This window comes from Pristiophorus japonicus, chromosome 15, assembly GCF_044704955.1.
Source record: "Pristiophorus japonicus isolate sPriJap1 chromosome 15, sPriJap1.hap1, whole genome shotgun sequence".
NCBI classification, from domain to species: domain Eukaryota; kingdom Metazoa; phylum Chordata; class Chondrichthyes; family Pristiophoridae; genus Pristiophorus; species Pristiophorus japonicus.
In genome coordinates this window covers 13140416-13164439 of record NC_091991.1, presented here as the reverse complement: position 1 = coordinate 13164439, position 24024 = coordinate 13140416, and the positions used below count along the sequence as shown (strand labels likewise).

The window sequence follows — 24024 nt, the reverse complement described above, 5'->3', positions numbered from 1 at the left end:
CCTCCGACAGTGCAGTTGAGAAATTATTCCACCAAAGTGCCACGTGGCCTCCAGCAGAAAATAACACTCATCACCCCAGAGGCAATGAAAGCTAACGCAGCCCTTTGTGGTAGGAGGGAGTCTGGCTTCTCAGCGGTGTGGGAACTCCAGGATCCCAGCAGCGAACAGCTGTAGAAGGCACCGAGGAGGCCAAGAAACACCAGAGGAGCTTGGAGCAGGTGAGGCGGCTTTACAATAGATCCAAGAGAAGGTCAACACTACTTAGACAGTACGTTGCCTGCTGTTCAGTGTTGCAAAGGATGGGGGTCTAACCGTGGATCTGACTGAGAAGTAGATGCAAGTTCTGGAAGATTAGGGGCGTGTTGTGATGAGGAGCGTGTGGTGGGGGTGAGGGGCGGGCGGTGGTGAGGAGGGGCGGGGGGGGGGGGGGGGGAGAAAAAAAAGAGTGTGGTGGGGAGGGGCGTGTGGTGGGGAGGGGCATGTGGTGGCCCAGTGGTTATGTTACTCATCTGGTAATCCAGACAAGATGAGCTCAAATCTCACTGTGGCAGAATTTGAATCTGGAAATAAAAAACTGGGATCAGTAAAATGACCATCAAGCTGTCGGATTCTTAAAAACCCAACTTTAGGGAAGGAAACCTGCCTTCCTTACCCAGTCTGGCCTATATGTGACTCCCGTCCCATATCAACATGTTTGAATCTTAACTGCTCTTTGAAGAGGCCCAAGAAGTCACTCAGTTGTATTACCACCTTTTCATGACCCTTTAGGGATGGGCAATCCATGCCGGCCTTGCCAGTGACACCCACATCCTGAGAATGAAAGAAAGAGGAGATTGTGCCGGACAGAGCAGCCCAGGAGCCGGTGTCTGGGAGTCTCATTGTCGAGCTCTCACTCAGGTGCAATTATTTGCAAACACAGAATGATATTTGCTTTACCTGGCTGATTTCCCATGGAACTACATCTGGTCCATTTCATTTACTTTTAGACAATTGACATTATCCTTCCAGCACAGTAAGACTGCTAAATATGGTGAAAGTGAGTTAATTATATTTGGTGTTTCAGTGTATGTGCTTAATGCATTTTTCAGGTGAATATGACATTCATACAGAAGGAGGCCATTTGGCCCATCGTGTCTGTGCCGGCTCTGTGAAACAGCGATCCAATCAGTCCCATTCCCCGTGCTCTTTCTCATAGCCTACTAATGTTTTCCATTCAAGTATTTATCCAATTCCCTTTTGAAAGATATTATTGAATCTGCTTCCACTACCCTACCAGGCCGTGCATCCCAGATCATCATAACTCGCTGCATAAAAAATACAATATAATTAAAAAACAATATTTTGCACGTTGGGTTCCCTGGTTTCTGACTACAACCGCTGCCCTGGTTGAGGGAGAGGGAAGCGAGCTGATGAGCTGGGTGGGATATAAAGGCCTGCGACCTGTCTCTGGGTCAGTGCCGGAGCTTTCTTGGCTGTGAGATCATTGGTGTTCAAGGCAAAGCCCCCCCTCCCTTGTACAGGGTGAGTCGGGTGGATAGAGCCCCCACCCTTGTACAGGGCGAGTCGGGTGGATAGAGCCCCCACCCTTGTACAGGGCGAGGCGGGTGGATAGAGCCCCCCCACCCTTGTACAGGGCGAGGCGGGTGGATAGAGCCCCCCCACCCTTGTACAGGGCGAGTCGGGTGGATAGAGCCCCCACCCTTGTACAGGGCGAGTCGGGTGGATAGAGCCCCCACCCTTGTACAGGACGAGGCAGGTGGACAGAGCCCCCCCCCTTGTACAGGGCGAGGCGGGTGGATAGAGCCCCCCCACCCTTGTACAGGGCGAGGCAGGTGGACAGAGCCCCCCCACCCTTGTACAGGGCGAGGCAGGTGGACAGAGCCCCCCCCCCCCCTTGTACAGGGCGAGGCAGGTGGACAGAGCCCCCCCCCCCCCCCTTGTACAGGGCGAGGCGGGTGGACAGAGCCCCCCCTTTGTACAGGGCGAGTCGGGTGGACAGAGCCCCCCCCTTGTACAGGGCGAGGCAGGTGGATAGAGCCCCCCCCCCCCCCTTGTACAGGGTGAGGCGGGTGGACAGAGCCCCCCCCCCTTTGTACAGGGCGAGGCAGGTGGATAGAGCTGCCTGTGGTTGACCAACTCCATTGATCCCACTGCGGAGGAAACCTTCTGCTGAGTGCCAGCAAGTGTACACATGTCTCCCTGTCGGTGTCGGTAACATTCGCCAAGTATTTCTCGGAATCTGGCCCCCAAAGCCTCTACAGAAACAATGGGAACATTTGTGGTTGATGCATGTATGGTGTCTGTGGCTGGTGTAACAGTGATCACCGGTGTTGCCGTGCGTGCAATCGCAAACAACCCGTGCTCCAAGATATCGCTCATGCTCCGTGCGAGGAGGCAAGCAAGGCATCATCCTGGTCCTTTGCTGTCGCAGGTCCTCTAATGTCTCCACGAGCCCCCGGCCTGCGAGCACCATCGGAGCAGGCCGGGGAGCGGAAGGAGCAGCACATGCTGGACCAGGAGAGCAACGGCAGTGAAAAGGGATGTATTAAGGTCCAGGTTGGTGATTGGAGTGTAGGCAGGTACAGCAGGAGCGGCGAGAGATTGTCGAGGGACGTGATCAGGGCCCAGGAGAGGCGTGAGTTCGGGGCCCAGAAGAGGTGAGGGCCCAGGGGCAGCACGGGCCAGCCTGCACTGCGATGTGTGTGCGCACTAGGTCTGTGCAGAAAAGCTGGTCTCCAGTCATCTGGTTAACCCTTGCCACTGGACCAAGACCTAGATCTGTCAAGCCCGTGTGGTGGCTGGTGTGCAATGGTCACCCCACGTTAAAACAATCCACGCACAGGCATCTTCCACCCTTCAACATGTAGTTCAGGACCTGGAATTTTAGGTCCTTCATTAAAACACCTGTGAACTTTTTGACGTGGAAGCAAGTTATCCTCGAATGAGGGACTGGCTATGATGATGATGAATGTCTCCTGTACTAGCTTGCCCCTCATCAACCAGCACCCCTTGTTCAGTGCCTCGCACTACACCTCCACAGCACCACCCGATTCTCACAGTCTCTGTGCTGCTGCCCATTACAAGTGAGGATGTAATGTGATGGTTGGTGCTCGAATAGGGTTTGCTCTTCCAGTTCTGATGAAAGGAAACGTTTCCTGTGAATAGAACAGATGACACATAGTGAGTTAATGGTCATTACATGCACGATTGTGCATAATCAATGAGTGTATGGATACAGTTGAGCAATTATGGGATGTCTGATCAATATTGTACGTACCCACGCGTTCTGTCCTCTCCTCCAATGTCTTCCCAAAAGTTTTAGGAGTGCCTCCTCAGATGGAACTTTGCTTCCTTTTATTGTGCGTGAGTTTTGCCTTTAAACATAAGAGCAGTGGGGATTGAGACAGGGCGAATTGGGCAATCTCATTCGGTTCCTCCAGTACCTTCTCTCGCCCATAACCCGGCTATTTTCACTTCCAGTAACTTACTTGGCTATCAGTAGAGCTTTGTTTTCTGCATGTTTTTTTTTTACAGATCACCCTGATCACTCCATTTCAGCGCCGACAGGTGCCTATAGGACATGCGCATTGTAACAAGGCGGCTTTTGCTGCTGTTAAGCCAGTCACACTGCCCAGCTGTACTTTGGGTGACGCACGCTGGTTAGCTGCTGATTGGCTGCTCAGGGTAATCATTGCTGTGCGTGCATTCTGATTGAAACATACCAGATTCTGAAGGGGATTGACAGTATAGATGCTGAGAGGTTGTTTCCCCCGGGCTGGAGTGTCTAGAACTAGGGGGCATAGTCTCAGGATAAGGGACTGGCCTGTTAAGACTGAGAAGAGGAGGACTTTCTGTTCAGAGGGTTGTAACTATTTGTACTTCTCTGCCCCAAAGGGCTGTGGATGCTGAATTGTTGAGTATATTCAAGAGATATAGATAGATGAGAGATAGATTTTTGGCCTCCAGGGGAATCAAGGGATATGGGGTTCGGGCGGGATAGTGGAGTTGAGGTCGAAGATCAGCCATGATCTTATTGAATAGCGGACCAGGCTTGAGGGGCCGAATGGCCTCCTCCTGTTCCTATTTCTCATGTTGTTATAGATGGTGCTTGACGGAGTGCATGCATGCCTTGTGCTGCAACTTTACTGCAAAATGTAGCCATTACCTGAATGAAAGAAAGGACTTGTGTTTCAATAGCACCTGATCACAGCGCTCAGAAACAGGCCTCACATTGTGCAGTGATGTGGGGAAACCTGGCAGGCACTTTCCACACAGCGACATCCCATAATCAGCAAATGAATGAATAGCCAGTGAATATGGGTTTGGTTGAGGGATGAATGTTGGCCAGGACACGGAGGGAAGATCCCGTTTCCACAGAGCCAGACAGTTCCTCACCGATGCGAGAGGTGCCGGATAGGGTATGGGTGTGAAGGACGGCACCTCTGACAATGCTGCTCTCCCTCGGTACCGCACTGGGTATCAGAGCTTGGCTTGTGTGCTTCAATGGGGCTTGAAGTGAGCCAAGTTGAGTCTTGGCCGTGACACACTGGCGGCTCAGTGGATAGCACTCCCACCTCCGCGTCAGAAGATTGTGGGTTCAAGTCACACTCCAGAGACTTGGGCATGGCAATCTAGGCTGACACTCCTGTGCAGTGCTGAGGGAGCACTGCACTGTCGGAAGGGCAGTACTGAGGGAGCGCTGCACTTTCGGAGGGGCAGTATTGAGGGAACGCTGCACTGTCGGAGGGGCAGTACTGAGAGAGAGACGTTGAACCTGTTATGTCCTGACTCTAATGTACTGACTTACACGAGACACATGCTGAAGTCAAGGTCACTCAGGACCTGCATCTTTAATTCCAGCTCTCCAGTGCTGCACTTGCCCGAGACCTCACTTTATATACCTCAGTGGGACAAGTATGGAGTGTCTCCTGCAAGTGCACCCCTGGTGGTAAGGTATGCTTATTGTTACAGGTCATATCCAGTTACAGTCATGTATAGCATGGTAAGATACAGTTATATACAGTAATGTGAGATACATGACAGAACCGAAGCCCCGTCTGCCCTCTCAAATGGACGTAAGAGATCCTATGACACTATTTTGAAGAAGAGCAGGGGAATTATCCCTGGTGTCCTTGCTAATATTTATCCCTCAAATCAATATTATAAAAACAGATTATCTGGTTATTATCACATTGCAGTTGTGGGAGCTTGCTTGTGCGCAAGTTGGCTGCTGCGTTTCTCACATTACAACAGTGATGACACTCCAAAATTATTTCATTGGCTCTAAAGTACTGTGGTCGCGAAAGGCGCTATATAAATGCAAGTCTTTCTTCCTTCCTAGTCCTTTCTCCCCCATGTGTTTATCTAGCTTCCCCTTAAATGAATCGATACTATTCGCCTCAACCACTCCCTGTGGCAGCGAGTTCCACATTCTCACCACTCTCTGGGTAAAGAAGTTTCTTCTGAATTCCCCATTAGATTTATTAATGAGTATTTATACTTAATGTAATTCTATGTGAAGTAGTTCCTAGCGGAATATGTGTGTTAGATACTTGTAATTGAACTTTAGCGATTGTTAATATTTCTCTACATCGTCGATATCGTGGGTTTTTTGTTATATTCGTTCCTGGAATGTGGCTATTGCTGGCAAGGCCAGCATTTATTGCCCATCACTAAATGGGTGTAAGATATCTGAAATCAGGAAAATAAATATTACACTAACCCACAAAGCTATACAACCAACACAGGAAAAGCTTTGAAACCCTGTAATATAGAAAAGAGAGAGAAATATCTACCAATGGCCAAAATTCAATTACAAGCAGCCAACACACGCATTACATTCCACCAGGAACTATATTATATAGGGCTAGAACGGTTATGTATTTAACCCTTGGCAACCTGTATCACACTACCACCAGAGGGCCTACCTGTTGGAGTCCCAAGGGATCCCAGCATCCCTTGGGAGCACTGTATACAAGCAGGCCACCCATGAGGTACCTGCACACTGGAGTCTTATTAAAAAAGGAGCTACAGTCACACTTACTCATTGCTCACAGTACTCAGTTTCATCCTTTATTATGAGCTTATCAAGAACCTCCACTTCTTTTGCCTGCTTAACGCCCACTTAATGCCCATTTTACTGCTGAAATAATGTATAACGCCCATATATTGTCCACTTTGGCACAAAATGGAAACTGGCGAGCATTTTTCGGAAACTTATCGCCGAGCAGTTACTTTCCCCATGTGGTTAACGCCGAAAAAGAATATTACTGCCCGCCCACTTTTTTGGGGCGGAATCAGCAGGATGGGCGAATTCAACGCCCATAATATCGCCCAGCGTTACTTTCCGCATGGAATTAACGCCAAGATTCACGCCCAGCGACTGTTTTTTATCGTAAAGAACATATTTATCCAAACTAGCGGCCATGGAGATCGCCCATCGTCAATTTCACCACCTCGCACACATTTCGCCCACAATATCGCTCGCTCAAAAAACCGCCCACCAAAAGTGGAACTAACCGGGACGAATCACAGCGTTATGGACGTCGTGTTGTAGATCACATGTCGCGTCCTTTAAAAGGCTGCTGTGCTTCAACCTCGGTGGAGTTCACATGTACTCTGCAGGTCGTTGGAGTTGATGTGAACGTCTCTAAAAACATCTTGACCACACTGTGACCGATTGGAATTGAAGAGGTGTGTTCGTCGGGTCATTCTTTGTTTGTGACCAATCGGTGGAAAACAGAGAGCTACTGCAATGGGGACTGTCCTTTCTCACCCTCTCTTGGTGACCAAATACATGCAGCAGACTCGACATCGCCGAAGGAACGCTGCACTGCATTATGTGCCCAATGTACGAAGTGACAGACAGATGAGGAGGACCAGACATTACACCCCCGCAAGTACAAGGAGAAGCATTCTTACCTCAACTTGCCCGACACCACCTGCCTTCGGAGACTGCGCTTCCACAAAGAGGTGATCACTGAGGAACGCCAGCTGATAAGGGCAGATCTGCAGCCTGCCAGCACCATCAGACTGCACTGTCCGTCGAGGTCAAAGTCACCGCGGCACTGTCGTTCTATGCCTTGGGTTCTTTTCAGGCCACAGCTGGCGACATTTGCGGACTTTGTCAGCATGCCCCACATCGCTGCATTAGACAGGTCACTGAAGCCCTGTACGCACGCAGGAGGGACTTGATCAGCTTCCCTATGACCAGGGAGGCACAGAGTGAGAGGGCTCTAGGTTTCTCCAGAATTGCAAACGTCCCCAAGGTGCAGGGAGCAATAGACTGTACGCACATCGCGATGCGGGCACCTTTTCAGGATGCTGAGGTTTTCAGGAACCGCAAGGGATTCCACTTCCTGAATGTCCTGTTGGTTGTTGACCACGAGCAAATTATACTGGCAGTGAATGCTCAATCTCCGGGCAGCATCCATGATGCACACATCCTGCATGAGAGCACTGTATCTGACTTGTTTAACAATCAGCCACAAGGTCAATGCTGGATGCTTGGGGACAAAGGATATGGCTTCGCCACCTGGCTGATGACCCCCCTGCGTTACACCCACACTGAGACCGAGAGGTGATACAATGAGAGCCACAGAGCAACTCGCAATATTGTTGAGAAAACTATTGGAGTGCTGAAGCACCGCTTCAGATGCCTGCTCCAATACCACCCTGAGCAGTTAGCTCAATTCGTGGTGGTCTGCTCCATGCTACACAACTTGCCGATCAGGAGGGGACAAGAATTGCCTGATGAGCTTGACAGACCACCTCACCAGAGAGAGGAAGAGGAGGATGAGGAGGCGGACACTGACATTGGGCCAGACAATCAGGCTGACACTGAAGCCATGCCCCCGCCTCCCTGTAGACCGCATGGAAGGACCCATGGTGGCATGATAGCTGCAAGAGCCTTACGTCAGGAGCTCATCAATGATCGCTTTGCCTGAAAGAATGTTGGTGTTATTTACAAGGCTCACACACTGCTAGGTACATCAATGGTGGGCATCACCTTGGTGACAGTTAAAGTTTAAGTTGATTGAAGTTAAGTGTGATTATACCCTTGGATATTAAGGAATCACCAGCATGTAATGGTGCAACTATCTGAGCCAATGTGTTGCAAGGTTTTGTTAAATAAAAAACATTTAAACCGAACATTAGTCTGAAATCATCAGTATTTCTGAATAAACCAACCCTTCCGCCCCCCCCATCGCCTCTACCCCATTCCCTTACCCTCCTGACTCCAAGCCACCTGGCCGAGGAAGTCCTCAGGCGATGCTTCATTGTGAGGTTGTGTGGGGAGGGGGGGAATGGTGTGACGGCTGAAGTGCTGCTTGGACGGATACAGGAGAGGACGGTCCCGAGGCGGGAGCGTGCTCCGAGCCATAAGCAAGATGTTACTGCTGGCTCTCATGTGTGGTGGGCAATGGGGGTTTGTTGCCTTGGGGTGCAGTGCAGCACTCTGGGACCACTGGGAGCCCTCTGCCACTAGTGTTCCTGGCTACCAGTTCTATCTTATATGTTATTTGTTGGACAAAAACTCTTGGTGCTTAGTGGGCTTTTTGCTGCTGGTGAATCTCCGTCGTTCCTCCCACCACAGCCAAACACGTTTTCAGTGCCTCTGAGCTCCCTCTCGCTCTGTCTCCTCTTCTGTGCATGTCATGGTGACCCTTGACCTCCAGCATCGCAGGAATTGACCATTGCCATGCCGTTGCTAAGGACGGCCACACTTTACAGCAGAAGGTCAGAAAAATTTAACGCTACCACCCATTTGATATTGCTCATGGTAACGGCCATTTTCAAAAATATAAACTAGGTGAGAAGCCGGCGATCTGAAAACCCTTTAACACCCACGCCGGAAATAACGTCCATTTTTGGGCGATAAGCTCAAAAGTGGAGGTTCTAGCCCATAGAATTACACGGAATCTACAGGCATTCCGGCCCAACCGGTGTTGATGCTCCACACGAGCCTCCTCCCACTCTAATTACCTCCTCCTACCCTGCCCTCTTGTCCCTCGATTCCCTTCTCCCTCATGTCTGCATCAAGCACGTCTACTTCAAACACTCCACGTGGCAGCAAGTTCCACATTCTCATCACTCTGTGTGTAAAGATATTCCTTCCAAATTCTCCATTTGATGTTGCGAGCAGTCTGGTTCAGCCTGAGGCAGTGACCAGTGAGGGGGACGGAATCAGTGGCGAGCGGACGGTGTTAGTGATGGCGACCGAAGATGATGGGTTTGCTCTTCCCACAGTTAAACTGGAGGAAAGTGTGTCTCATTCAGGATCAGCCAAGCAGTGTGACAGCACAGGGAAAGAGAGAGAAAGAGAGAGAAAAAGAGAGAGAAAAAGAGAGAGAAAAAGAGAGAGAAAGAGAGAAAAAGAGAGAAAAAGAGAAAAAGAGAAAGAGAAAAAGGTGTTGTCAGCACACAGGTGGAGTCAAACCTCCCTCTCTGTGGATGATGTCACTGAGCGGCAGCATGTAAATGAGAAACATAAGAATTAGGAGCAGGAGTACGTCACACGGCCCCTCGAGCCTGTTCAAAAAGACCACGGCTGATCTTCGACCTCAACTTCAATTTCCCGCCTGATCTCCATATCCCTGGATTCCCCTAACTCCAAAAATCTCTCGTTCAGCCTTGAATATACTCAACGATTCAGCATCCACAGCCCTTTGAGGTAGAGAATTGCAAAGATTCACAACCCTCTGAGTGAAGAGATTTCTCCTCATCTCAGTCTTAAATGGCTGACCCCTTATCCTGAGACTGTGTCCCCTGGTTCTAGACTCTCCAGCCAGGGGGAAACATCCTCTCGGCATCTACCCGGTCAAGTCCTCTCAGGATCTTATATGTTTCAATGAGATCATTTTTCATTGTTCTAAACTCCATAGAGTATAGGCCCAATGCACTCAATCTCTCCTCATTAGGACAACCCTCTCATCCCAGGGATCGATGTAGTGAACCTTTGTGGCACCACCTCAGAGGAAGAGGGGGCCAAGGATAGATTCTTGGGGGACTCCAGATGTGCAGGGCAGGAAGAGAAGCCATTGCTGGACATTCTCTGGAGATGATTGGATAGGCAAGAGTGGTGAGGGCAGTCCCAATCAGCTGCTCAGAGAGGAGAGGCGACCACTTAATACGTAATGTTTTTAATAGCAGCAGCCTCTGCTCCTCCAACATTAAAGTTGAACCAGCTGGTGAAAGGGGCTCTGTCCATGGTGCTTAAACCCAACTGCAGAGCTGCTTTGTCCCTGGGCAGAGAGCAACATGCTGCCAGCAGTATAACTCAAGTCTACAAACTGCACATGTATTCGAGAGTGTGCAGTAAAAGGGGATCCAGGATTTTCTTATTAGGGATTCCTTTGTTAACCTTTAGTTTAAAGATCTATTGTTTGTTCCCACACATTGAGATGATATATGTACGTCACAGTGCAAGAGTATGTATACATTTCTGTGCCTATATGGTGCACCTTTTGCCATTCATAGGATTATGAAATCACTGGATCTGGGCTTGCTTCAGCCGGGTTCCACAGTAACAAAAGCGTCATGCTGGCGTGTTACATTACATTGAATCATAGAAATTTACAGCACAGAAAGCAGCCATTTTGGCCCATCGTGTTCCCACCTGCCAACCAAGAGCTATCCAGCCTAATCCCACCTTTCCAGCTCTGGGTCCGTAGCCCTGTAGGTTACGGCACTTCAAGTGCACCTCCAAGTACTTTTTAAATGCTATGAGGGTTTCTGCCTTTCAGGCAGTGAGTTCCAGACCCCCACCACCCTCTGGGTGAAAGAAATTCTTCACTAATCCCCTCTAAACCTCCTACCAATTACTTTAAATCTCTGCCCCCTAGCTGTTGACCCCTCTGCTAAGGAAAATAGGCCTTCCCTATCCACTCTATCTAGGCCCCTCATAATTTTATACACCTCAATAAGGCCTCCTCTCAGCCTCCTCTGTTCCAAAGAAAACAAGCCCAGTCTATCCAATCATTGCTCATAGCTAAAATTCTCCACTCCTGACAACATCCTCGTAAATCTCCTCTGTACCCTCTCTAGTGCAATCCCATCTTTCCTGTAATGTGGTGACCAGAACTGTGCTCAGTACTCTAGCTGTAGCCTAACTAGTGCTTTATACAGTTCAAGCATAACCTCCCTCCTCTTATATTCTACGCCTCGGCTAATAAAGGCAAGTATCCCGTATTTTTTTTATTTATTTATTTTTTTAAATTTATTCGTTGCCAATCTTTCCAATTCTTTGTCAAATCACAAACGCCAGAGGTCACCTTGCACACATCAAGGATCACTCTGCGCCAATGCTCTTAGCCAAAAGGCCTAGAGCCACTGCACTGTTCCTGGAAGTACTGCAATACCAGGTTCGTGCCATGGAGGTGGATGGGTCAAGCCACCCCACCCCCATATGCCTTCTTAACTACCTTATCTACCTGTCCTGCTACTTTCAGGGATCTGTGGTCATGCACTCCAAGGTCCCTCTGTTCCTCTACACTTCTCAGTGTCCTACCAGTTAATGTGTATTCCCTTTCCTTGTTAGCCCTCCCCAAATGCATTACCTCACACTTCTCCAGATTGAATTCCATTTGCCACTGTTCTGCCCACCTGACCAGCCCATTGATATCTTCCTGCAGTCTACAGCTTTCTTCTTCATTATCAACCACACGGCCGATTTTAGTATCATCTGCAAACTTCTTAATCATACCCCCTGCATTCAAGTCTAAATCATTGATATATACACCACAAAAAAGCAAGGGACCCTGTACGGAGCCCTGCAGAACCCCACTGGAAACAGCCTTCCAGTTACACAAACACCCATCAGCCATTACCCTCTGCTTCCTGCCTTTGAGACAATTTTAAAGTGGCTCAGAGGCATTGGTGTGCCACGCGGGCGTGTCACATTGGCATGTCACGCGGGGTGTTACAGGCGATGTTTACGCTGATCCACAACTTACACTCGAATTTGATGGTTCTTAAATTTTCAGGAAGCTCATGAAGTGCAACTTTGAGCCACTCGTCCAGCTGTTTGGCGAATTTGCGGATCACCTGAGTCAGACTGAAATTAGAGACAAGGAGAAAGTTTTCAATAAATCAAGTCCTGCAGGATATTCTCACAACAACAACTTGCATTTATTTCGCACGTGGTAAAATGTTACTACATACGTCACAATCTAGATGTCACATTTTGCTACAGATGCAAAATAATCTTCTCTTCGCAAAGGAGGAAGAAAGCCAGTCGTGGACCTGAAAAGTCACGTTTGGGCCTGGCCTCAGTAATGGTCAGTCCAAACCTAAACTCTACCGTCACCCACCCACGGAAATCCCGGCATTTGTTAACCTGCCTTTTCTCTTTAAAAGATGCTGGCTACGCAGCAGTGTGTTTCCAGCTATTTCTGTTCCCTTTGATACACCAACACATCGAGTCATGCACTGGCAGGGCCAGATTTGCAGTTTTGATTTCCCAAGTGGTGAGTTGCTAATCTTGGCCCGGTCACCAGTGCATTGGATTTAGTGGAGGTGAGGCGTCTCCACACAAGAAGGGGGAAAATCAGATGCAGGTGGCCAGTAGAGCAACAAATATTGTCGAGCAGCTTACCAGACTGTCTTCTTGACTTGGCAACAGCACACACGACACGATTCACTGTGGGAGTGTCAGCCGTGGCTCAGTGTCAGAGTCAGGAGATCATGGGTTTGAGTCCCACTCCAGAGATTTGAGCACAAGATCCAGGCCAGCACTCCAGTGTAGTGTTGAGGGAGCGCTGCACTGTCGGAGGGGCAGTACTGAGGGAGCGCTGCACTGTCGGAGGGGCAGTACTGAGGATGCGCTGCACTGTCGGAGGGGCAGTACTGAGGGAGCGCTACACTGTCGGAGGGGCAGTACTGAGGGAGCGCTGCACTGTCGGAGGGGCAGTACTGAGGGAGCGCTGCACTTGTCAGAGGGGCCATCTTTCGGATGTGATGTTAAACTGATGTCTGCTCTCTCAGGTGGACATAAGTGATCCAACGGCATTATTTCGAACAGCACGGGGCATAAAATCAAACAGTAAAGTTAACACGGAGAAGATTAATTTGCATCTGTCACAAAATACCATATCTGGAGTGTGCTAGAGGCAATACTGTTAGTTAAAGGATTTAAGTAATAATGAATTGTTCCCATTTGATTTGGACAGGGGCGGGAAGTGTAACAGGCGGGGCGCAGAGCGGGTGGGTGTATAATCATGTGACTGACCCGCTGCCGTCCATTGTGCATCAAGGCTGGAGTCGGATTTCCGACCAAGGGGTGGGGAATCGGGGATGCAATGGTGCTGTGATTTGGATGATGGTTTGACCAACCTGTCCGGTAACGCCTGTAGCACAGTCGGCATCAAAACCCCGGAGATGGCTTTGTACAATATGGAGTCACAGACACCGACAATGTTGACGACAGTGGAGGAGCCCAGGACCGGGAGCATGTGCGGGGGCATCCCTTGCCAAAAGTGCAGAAGAAAACTTTGAACCTGGTTCCAGTGGGGAAAGAAAAGAAAACAACTTAAAAACGTGGTTTTAGTCGTGAGTTACGAGACACGAGTTGGGTCCAATGGGAAGCGCTTACCTCATCAAAATTTGCCCTGATGACAGTGTCTAGGATTCTCTGACAGTGAGTTCTGTACATCATAATGAAGGTGGAAACCTAGAAACAGAAGATCAGAAAAATCTGGTGATAGTCACAAATACGACACCTTGTCCAATATTATATTATAAAGTTTGATGACATTTTTTACAGTTACGTGGCATCTTTTCACATCAAACATTGTCGGCATCAGCTGTGGCTCAGTGGGTCGCGCTCTCACTTCGGAGTCAGATGGTCGTGGGTACAAGTCCTGCTCCAGAGACTTCAGCCCATAATCTAAGCTGACACTCCAGTGCAGTACTGAGAGCGCGCCGCACCATCGGAGGGGCAGTACTGAGGGAGTGCTGCACTGTCGGAGGGGCAGTACTGAGGGAGTGCTGCACTGTCGGAGGGGCAGTACTGAGGGAGCGCTGCACTGTCAGAGGGCAGTACTGAGGGAGCGCTGCACTGTCGGAGGGGCAGTACTGAGGGAGCGCTGCACTGTCGGAGGGGCAGTACTGAGGGAGCGCTGCACTGTCGGAGGGGCAGTACTGAGGGAGCGCTGCACTGTCGGAGGGGCAGTACTGAGGGAGCGCTGCACTGTCGGAGGGGCAGTACTGAGGGAGCGCTACACTGTCGGAGGGGCAGTACTGAGGGAGCGCTGCACTGTCGGAGGGGCAGTACTGAGGGAGTGCTGCACTGTCGGAGGGGCAGTACTGAGGGAGCGCTGCACTGTCGGAGGGGCAGTACTGAGGGAGCGCTGCACTGAGAGAGTGCTGCACTAAGGGAGGGGCAGTACTGGGGACAATAAATCCAGGAAGCATCGATTATTTAAATGGAAAGAATAAGGTGCACAGAAAATGAACGAGGTCTGGGGATCTTGACTGACAATAAATTGAAGCTATCGCAACAATGCTCGGGGGCAGCGAGTAAAGCAAGTCACATGTTGGGAATTTATTAAAAAGGTCAATATTGAGCTGAAATCATGAGGGAATCTGCCATTTTATAACCCAGCGGTGTGACCACACGGAGAACACTGTGGACAGCTCTGATCGCCACAGTACAAGACGGATATTGTATCTATTGAAAGAACAGAACATAACAATTCGAAGCAGGAGTCGGCTATTCGGCCCCTCGAGCCTGCTCCGCCATTCAATGAGATCATGGCCGATCTTCTACCTCAGCTCCACTATCTCCAAATCCCTTGATTCCCTCAATAGCCAAAAATCTAGCGATCTCATTCTTGAATATACTCAACAACTGAGCATCCACTGCCCTCTGGGGCAGAGAATTCCAAAGATTCACCGCCCTCTGAGTGAAGAAGTTTCTCCTCATCTCAGTCCTAAATGGCCGACCCCTTATCCTGAGACTGTGACCCCTGGTTCTAGACTCCCCAGCCAGGGGAAAATAACCTCTCCTGAAAGGATAGAGAGCAAACAGAATGAATCAGGGGATGGAGGGATTGGATTATGAGAAGAGATCTTGTAAATTGGGCATGTTCTCATTGAAAAAGAGAAGGTGGAGGTGATGTGATTCCTGAATTTAGTATTCTAAAAAAGGAACTAGATAATGTCAACTATGAGATGTTTCACAGTGTCCTGAACAGCAGAACCAGGGGACATGGCCTGCGCTTGAAGGAGGGAAAATTCCAAACTAATCTGTGGAAGGACTGGGGAGGAATGTGCTGTTATTGGGTCTGAGATATAGAAATGCAACTATCTTTCTTTCTGTGATCCATTCCCCAAAGTGTGAGACGTCTGTAGATAACCCATCACAAACAAACCCATTGATGTTCATTCCACAGGGTGTGAATCTACGTCAAGGACCAGTTTGTAGATTGGAGCCTGAAGGTTGCCTTCCCGTAACTGTGCCGTCAAGTGTCAGATATCCTCCTGTTACCTTTCACCTGCTGAAGGCCCCATTCTTCATTAGCAATGAGACGAGCTCATTCTGAACCCCTCCTGCCATTGGTCAGCATGGAAATAAGAGTTATACAGAGGAAGGGGTGGTGGGAACGTGGGGGGAGATGCATTCCCGCTGGAAGTGGGGGAGCTTGGGTTGATTCGGTCACACGTGTGGATCGGAATTTCGGAATAACTCGGTCCTTTACTGCGACTAAATCCCCGTCCGTCAGCTCAGCCGTGATGAATGAATTCACTCGGCGTTTCTCGGTTCGGAACTAACCGGGCCTCTTCAGTCAGTCACCCGTGTCCCTTCCTGTGACAAGTCAGTGTCGACATTGTCTATCCAGCGCTTCCTTGCTCCCCTCGGCCACTCATTCCGTGTAGCTCTGTGCGCAGGGCCATTGAAAGGTATTCTAGCCGATTCCAGTCTGCAAATATGCCCAAACCACAGGCGCCCTTCTGCCCAAGTGTGGCTTCTTGTTCAAGTCATGTTCTTAGATCAGAACAATGCGTCTTACAGGGCTATAATTCACACTATCTGCTCATCCTAATGTATCTACGAGAGGTTCAAAGAAAAACAGAAATCACTGATGCAATATTATAATTACTTGTTGCTCTCCAAAACCTTACCAGAACTCGGGCCATAAATATCAGATAGTCACCATCAGATAGTCACCAATAAATCCAGTGGGGGATTCAGGAGGAACTTCTTCACCCAGAGAGTGGTGAGAATGTGGAACTCGCTGCCACAGGGAGTGGTTGAGGCGAATAGTATCGATGCATTTAAGGGGAAGCTGGATAAACACATGAGAGAGAAAGGAATAGAAGGATATGTTGATGGGGTGAGATGAAGAGGGGTGGGAGGAGGCTGGTGTGGAGCATAAACACTGGCACGGACTGGAAGAAATTCAACATTTAACATTTCCATTTCTTCCAGTCTCAAATTCTCCAGCCTGGATTCTCCAGACTGCATTGAGCAACTTACCAATTCTCATTCAAGGCTGCATGGCTCAGTCTGTGAAAACATGTTTCCCTTACACTTGCTCTGGGAGACAGGAAAATCTATATTTCATGCGTGTTAGTGTGAAGCTGTGGAGATAATGGCTCAGCCCATCCGTCGCCGTTTACCTTCTCCTCCGACAGGCTCGCTGGCAGATTGAGATCTTTGACGTTTGGGAACTCGGGCAACAAAGTGCCAAGTTTGGAGCGGGGAGAATACGCCACCGTCTGCTTGGCCACCTCTTTCTTCCCTGTTTCATTCACCCAGGCCGCTCCCTTCTTGGAGTACATCACATCGTAATAGGGCGAGCTCTCCTTCACAGCTATCCCGTAGTAATGGTATCTGTCAGCGGCAAATATACGACGTTAGTTTCAGAATCAGAGAGTTCGATCAATTCAGAATAGACAAAAGCAAGCAGCCGATTGGATCGTTGTCAGAGAGCCAGCACATGCAGAATGGGCCGAATGGCCTCCTGCTGTGCGGTGTGCTGCGTGATGCTTGGACACAGCTCAGACAGCAAGAGCTGGGAGCAGCATTGATGTTCTGAGAGAGGGAGGGATACCCTGCAGGAAGAGGGAACAGAAATTATTGAGCAACTTTAAAGGCGAGACCTACGCTGTGACAACCGGGCCGGTGCAGCTACAGGGTGAATCTGGAGCCAGCCCAGGCGCCGGACTGAAGCCACTTCAGGCACTGACGCGATGTCCACGCCACAGGTTTAATGGTGGGAATCTGGCCGGCAATAGACTGCTCAGCTCATCATCATCATAGGCAGCCCCTCGGAGTCGAGGATGACTTGCTTCCACATTCAAAGTGAGTTCGCAGGTGACTGAAGAGTCCAATGCGGGACCTACAGTCTCTGTCACAGGCGGGGCAGACGGTGGTTGGAGGGACGGGTGGGTGGGGTGCCACGCGCTCCTTCCGCTGTCTGCGCTTGGCTTCAGCTTGCTCTCGGCGAAGAGATTCGAGGTGCTCAGCGCCTCCCTGAACGCTTTTCCGCCACTTTGGGCGGTCTTGAGCCAGGGATCCCCATGTGTCTGTGGTGAGGTTACATTTTTTTTTCCCCAAATGTTTCAAACTCCCCGCTGGAGTGGAGCTAAATTACAGGACAAACGGGAATCTGTTCAACCTCCGCCGCCTCCAGGCCAGATCCAAGATCATCCCATCCTCCATCATCGAGATATAGTACACAGACGATGCTTGCATCTGCACACACTCGGAGGCCGAATTCCAAGCCATCGTCAACACCTTCACTGAAGCGTACGAGAGCATGGGCCTTACACTAAACCTCCGTAAGACAAAGGTCCCCTACCACACAGCAATGCTCAGCTTAAACACCCAAACCTCGAACTCTGCTTCCATCCCCCTGCAATGGCGAGTTTATTCTTCGCGCTCCCCTCACTGAGAGACTGGGGTCGGGGCGCTGTGCCAGGCCCCTGCAGAATCTCCCCCCCCCCCCCACACACCCCCGGCACTGTGCTCCAACCCAGCAACCCCCCACCAGAGTGCTCTCACCCTACCCCCCCACCCCCCTTCTCTCCCCAGCACAGTGCACCGACCTTGCTGCCTCACTCCTGAGCGCCTTTCACCCAGCTGCTGTGACCCGCAAAAAAAGACTTGTCCCAAAGCACTTTACAGCCAATGAAGTACTTTTTGAGTGCAGTCAATGTGGGAAACGCAGCAGATAATTTGCACACAGCAAACTCCCACAAACAGTAATGTGATAATGTCCAGACTATTTGTTTTAGTTATGTTGATTGAAGGATAAATGTTGGCCCCAGGACACCAGGGATAACTCCCCTGCTCTTCTTCGAAATAGTGGCCGTGAGATCATTTACGTCCACCTGAGAGAGAAGACCGGTCCTTAGTTTAAAGTCTCATCCGAAAGATGTCACCTCCGATAGTGCAGCGCTCCCTCAGTACTGCTCCTCCGACAGTGCGGCACTCCCTCAGTACTGCCCCTCCGACAGTGCGGCGTTCCTTCAGTACTGCCGCTCCGACAGTGCGGCACTCCCTCAGTACTGCCCCTCCGACAGTGCGGCGCTCCCTCAGTACTGCCCTTCCGACAGTGCGGCGCTCCCTCAGTACTGCCCCTCCGACAGTGCGGCGCTCCCTCAGTACTGCCCCTCCCACAGTGCGGCGCTCCCTCAGTACTGCCCCTCCCACAGTGTGGCGCTCCCTCGGTACTGCACTAGAGTGTCAGCCTGGATTTTTGTGCTCGAGTCCCTGGAGTGGGACTTGAACCCACAACCTTCTGACTCAGAGACGAGGGTACTACCCACTGAGCCACAGCTGACATGAACAGTGGGTCTGATATGACCTACGATGCAGTGTGTTCCACTTTAATTTCGGTGTGTCTGCACTGCTGGGCTCAGAGTCTGGGTTAACGCTACAACTTTCCGATCGGAGTGAAACAGAACGATCATGGTTTGTGCAGGATTGCAGTGGAGACGCTGCCTTAAACAGCCCAGCACTGTCCCCGTCTAATCCCCCCCTCGAATCACCCCCCCCCCCCTAATCCCCATCCACAGTCAAACCCCAGAGAAGTTCTCACTCTCCTCCCTTAAATGTAAATCCTCCCTGTGGGCGGATAATCCCATTCCCGGAATCTCGCTCCCTATTGTTCATATTGAAACTACCTGGGTCCAAACATACGGCCAAGCTCTAAGGAAACTCCTCTCTCCCCACACACGAGCAGAGCCGGGGTCCTGTCCTTTAGATATCCAGATCCAGCACTGGACTAACGGGTCCAGGGCTAATGGTGTGGATGAAATAACGAGATTCCAAGAATGGGATTATCCGCCCGCAGGGAGGCTTTGCATTTAAGGGAAGAGAGTGAGAACTTCTCTGGGCTTTGACTATGGATCTGCTCACTAACTGCGCTCACACCGTGGGGACAGGTAAGGGGCATTGACCACTGATCAGGGCTGGAGATGGGTCTCTGCCTCTGGGCTCCTGAGGCTCCCAGTCATCAACAGGTGCTGGAGAATTTAGGCTCAACTGTCTGATGGAAGGGAGCCTTACATCTGCTGGATGGGAGAGAGCCTTGCACCTGCTGGTACACCTGCTTAGACACAGCTGTACACCTGCTGGAACATCTGCATGGACACAGCCTTTCACCTGACTGGACACCTGAACGGACACAGCTCTCTTCCAACACTTAGACATTTAAATGCTGTGGTGTGGGGGCGGAACAATCCTTATCGGAGGTAGAATAGGCCCAGCATACTTTGTAAAATAGGTTTGAGACCATACTGGATTTACATTCCAAACTGGTGTGACATGACCCCCTCCAGAGAGTGTCAATCCGCTTCACTTCACAATCAAGTTGGGCTCTTAACTCCATATCTTCACTAGCAGTTCAGCAACTCACTTACACAAATGGTAACCTCAGTATAAATACACAACAAGTCATTCTCAATATTCATGTCGATTTTACACCTCTGTCACCTGTGCAACAGTAAATAATGTCTGATGGACATGATAACAGACTGGTTTCCATGGTGATATTGCTAGATTAGGAAACCAGAGTGGTTATCACACCAAGATCACTAGATTGATTACCATGGCTACCAGACTCTAGGCGAGCATCATTTAGATGCTGTGCCAAGCTAAGGACTTTCTCAATACAGCAGCAGGACATGGTGACCAGGAACTCCCTGGTATCGCAGTTCCAAGTCCCGCTCTCATTTGTACTCTATCACTTGGCCCAACTCAAGCTGACACAAAGCCAGTTCCATTTGTGCACAATTGCATATTCTTAGCAGCTTAAACATGTCTTTAAAATCGGAACGAATTCTAAGACCCTAGTGTTCAGGTTTTTTTGTTTAGTTTGATGTTTATCCTACAAGGCTAGTCTTTGAAGAGAAAAGTCTAAAAGTTCATAAACGAGTTCCCACCAGAATGTAAACCAGCTCTTTACGTGTGTATTTCAGTCAGAAATATCTCAAGTATAATCTGGATTTCACCAAATCTCACCAACCACAGATACACATTTAAATATTCCCCATTTAACCTGTAAACTTCCACCAACACCTGCAGCTGCCACACCTCTCCCTCAGCGATGACCTTCGCCCAGTTTTAGGGTCAGCGCTGGGGCGGTTTGCTGAACAGTGTTCAGCTCCATTCACAGCAGCCACAACAGGACCCGGATAACATCCAGACTCGGGCTGGCAAATGGCGGGTAACATCTGCCTCACTTCAGTTCCAATGACCAACTCCGACAAGATAAAGCCCACCCACCTCCCTCAGACCGTCAATTTCATCACATTCACCGAATCCCGCCCACCAACCCCCTTCCCCACCATCAACATCTTGGGCTTACTATTGATCAGAACTTTAATGGGTAGCAGCCATGGCTATCCGAGCAGGGCATAGGCTAGATACTCTGATGAGTGGCTCACCTCTGCTCTCCAGCATCTACAAGGCTCGAGTCAGGTGTGTAATCGATACTCACTACTCACCTGGACAAGTGCAGCCACAACGACACTGAACAGAAGATCAGAAATTGGAGCAGGAGTCGGCCATTTGGCCCCTCGAGCCTGCTCCGCCATTCAATATCATGGCTGATCTGATCTTGGCTTCAACTGCACTTCCCCACCCGCTCCTGATAACCCTCGACTCCCCCATCATTCAAAAATCTGTCTATCTCCACCGTGAATATATTCAATGACCCAGCCTCCACAGCTCTCTGGGGCAGAGAATTCCACAGATTCACAACCCTCTGAGAGAAGAAATTCTTCATTTCTGTTTTAAAAGGGCAACCCCTTATTCTGAAACTATGCCCCCCAAGTCCTAGATTCCTCCACGAGGGAAAACATCCTCTCTGCATCTACCCTGTCCAGCCCCCTCAGAATCTTATTCCTTTTTTCATCATCTCTCATTCTTCTAAACTCCAATGAGTATAGACCCAAGCTGCTCAACCTTTCTTCATAAGACAACCCCTTCATCTCAGGAATCAACCTCATGAACCTTCTCTGAATTGCCTCCAATGCAAGTATTTCCCTCCTTAAATACGGAGACCAAAACTGTACGCAGTACTCCAGGTGTGGCCTCACCAATACCCTGTTCAGTTGTAGCAGGACTTCTCTGCTTTTATACTCCATCCCCCTTGCAATAAAGACCAACATTGCATTTGCCTTCCTGATTACTTGCTGTACCTGCATACTAACTTTTTATGTTTCATGCACAAGGTGAGGTTCCCCTGTACCTCAGCATTTTGTAATCTCTCCCCATTTAAATACAGATGCAGCGTCGAGAATACAGGGCCCTCGGGACCGAGGCCGTTCCTGATTCCTGGATTTTGATCGTCTTCCTGACGTCACGAATCCGGAAACACCCGAGCCCAGGTTTGGGTATTTCCGGATTTCAGAATGCCAGAAAAGGGGGGAGGGGGTTCCCCGCCAAGGAGCTATTCACGTCAGGCAGGGCCCCACCGAGGAGGTCGTCAGGCAGGGCCCCGTCGAGGAGGCCCCGAGGTGAGGGCAGCGGCGGTGAGGCAATCTCGAGGTCGGGCCGCGGAGCCCCCACCCCCCCCCACCGGAGTGCAGAACATTCCAAAACTCTGGATTCTCGACGCTGCACCTGTAATAATTTGCTTTTTTATTTTTCCTACCAAAGTGGACTACTCAAGAAACGCAACACCAACCAAGACAGGGCAATTCGCTTGATTGGTATCCCTGCCTTTGGACTGAATATCCACTCCTTCCATCGCCGGTTTACCGTGGCTGCAGGGTGTACAATCTACAACATGCACTGCAGCAACTCGCCAAGATTACTTCAACAGCACCGCCCAGTACTATTATCTCCAGCACGCAGCAATAATGCCATGGGATCACCATCACCTCCACGTTTCCCTCCAAGTCACACACCATCCTGACTTGGACATATATATCACTGTAGCTCCAACATCACTGGGTCAAAATCTGGGAATTCCCAACCTAACGGCATTGTGGGAGCTGCTTCACCACAGGGACTGCAGCAGTTCACCCACCAACATCCCGGGGCAACTTGGGATGGGCAATAAACCTGGCCTTGCCAGGAATGCCCATATCCTGGGAAGGAATAAGCCTGCTCCACCATTCAGTAGGATCCTGGCTGATCTTCTACCTCAACTCCACTTTCCCGCCCAATCCCCATATCTCTTGATTCCCTTAATATCCAAAAATCTAGCAATCACTGTATTGAATATACTCAACGACTGAGCCTCTGGGGTAGATAATTCCAAAGATTCACCACCCTCCGAGTGAAGAATTTTCTCCTCATCTCAGTCCTAAATGGCCAATCCCTTATTCTGAGGCTGTGACCCCCGGTTCTAGACTTCCCAACCAGGGGAAACATCCTCCCAGCACTGAGCCCGTCAAGGCCTGTAAGAATTTTGCATGTTTCAATGAGATCACCTCTCATTCTTCTAGAGTCTAGAGAACATAGGCCTAGTCTACTCAATCTCTCCTCATAGGACATAAGAACATAAGAAATAGGAGCAGGAGTAGACCACCTGGCCCCTCGAGCCTGCTCCGCCATTTAATAAGATCATGGCTGATCTGATCATGACTCACTTCCCTGCCCGCTCCCCATAACCTTTTATTCCCTTATCGCTCAAAAATCTGTCTATCTCCACCTTAAAAATATTCAATGATCAGCCTCCACAGCTCTCTGGGGCAGAGAATTCCACAGATTTACAACCCTCGGAGAGAAGAAATTCTTCCTTATCCCAGTTTTAAATGGGCGTCCCCTTATTCTGAGATTATGTCACATAGTTTTAGTTTCCCCTATGAGTGGAAATAGCCTCTCTGCATCCACCTTGTCGATACCTCTCATTATCTTATGTTTCGATAAGATCACCTTTCATTCTTTTGAACTCCAATGAGTATAGGCCCAACCCATCTTCATAAGACAACCCCCTGATCTCCAGAATCAACCTAGTGAACCTTCTCTGAACAGCATCTAATGCAAGTATATCCTTCCTTAAATATGGAGACCAAACTGTAAAATGTACTCCAGGCGCGGTCTCACCAGGGCCCTATATAATTGCAGTAAGGCGTCTTTACTCTTATACACAAATCCTCTTGTAATAAATGCCAACATTCATTTGCTTTTTTAATTGCTTGCTGTACCTGCATGTTAACTTTCAGTGACTTGTGTACAAGGACACCCAGATCCCTCTGAACAACATTTCCCAATCTCTCACCATTTAAAAAATACTCTGCTTTTTTATTTTTCCTACCAAAGTGGATAACTTCACATTTCTCCGCATTATATTCCATTTGCCATGTTCTTGCCCCTCACTTATCCTGTCTATATCCTCTTGAAGCCTCTTTGCATCCCCCTCACAACTTACCATTCCCACCTAGCTTTAGATCATCAGCAAACTTGAATATATTACATTTAGACCCCTCATCCAAATCATTGGTATAGATTGTAATAGCTGGGGCCCAAGCACTGATCCTTACGGAACCCCATTAGTTACAGTCTGCTAACCCGAAAATAACCCATTTATTCCTACTCCGTGTTTTCTGTCCGTTAACCAATCC

General features: G+C 49.5%; 1 protein-coding gene across 1 annotated transcript in view; it reads right to left on the bottom strand.

Annotated features, from left to right (window-relative positions):
• Positions 1-24024, bottom strand: part of rfx4 (regulatory factor X, 4) — a 92663-nt gene that overhangs the window by 52137 nt on the left and 16502 nt on the right. Inside the window, exons 6-9 of the mRNA XM_070901509.1 lie at positions 16621-16834; positions 13592-13669; positions 13333-13496; positions 11955-12055 (exon numbers count right to left, since the gene is read on the bottom strand). Coding sequence (XP_070757610.1) covers positions 11955-12055; positions 13333-13496; positions 13592-13669; positions 16621-16834 — 557 coding nt within the window. The remainder of the gene's footprint in view (positions 1-11954; positions 12056-13332; positions 13497-13591; positions 13670-16620; positions 16835-24024) is intronic.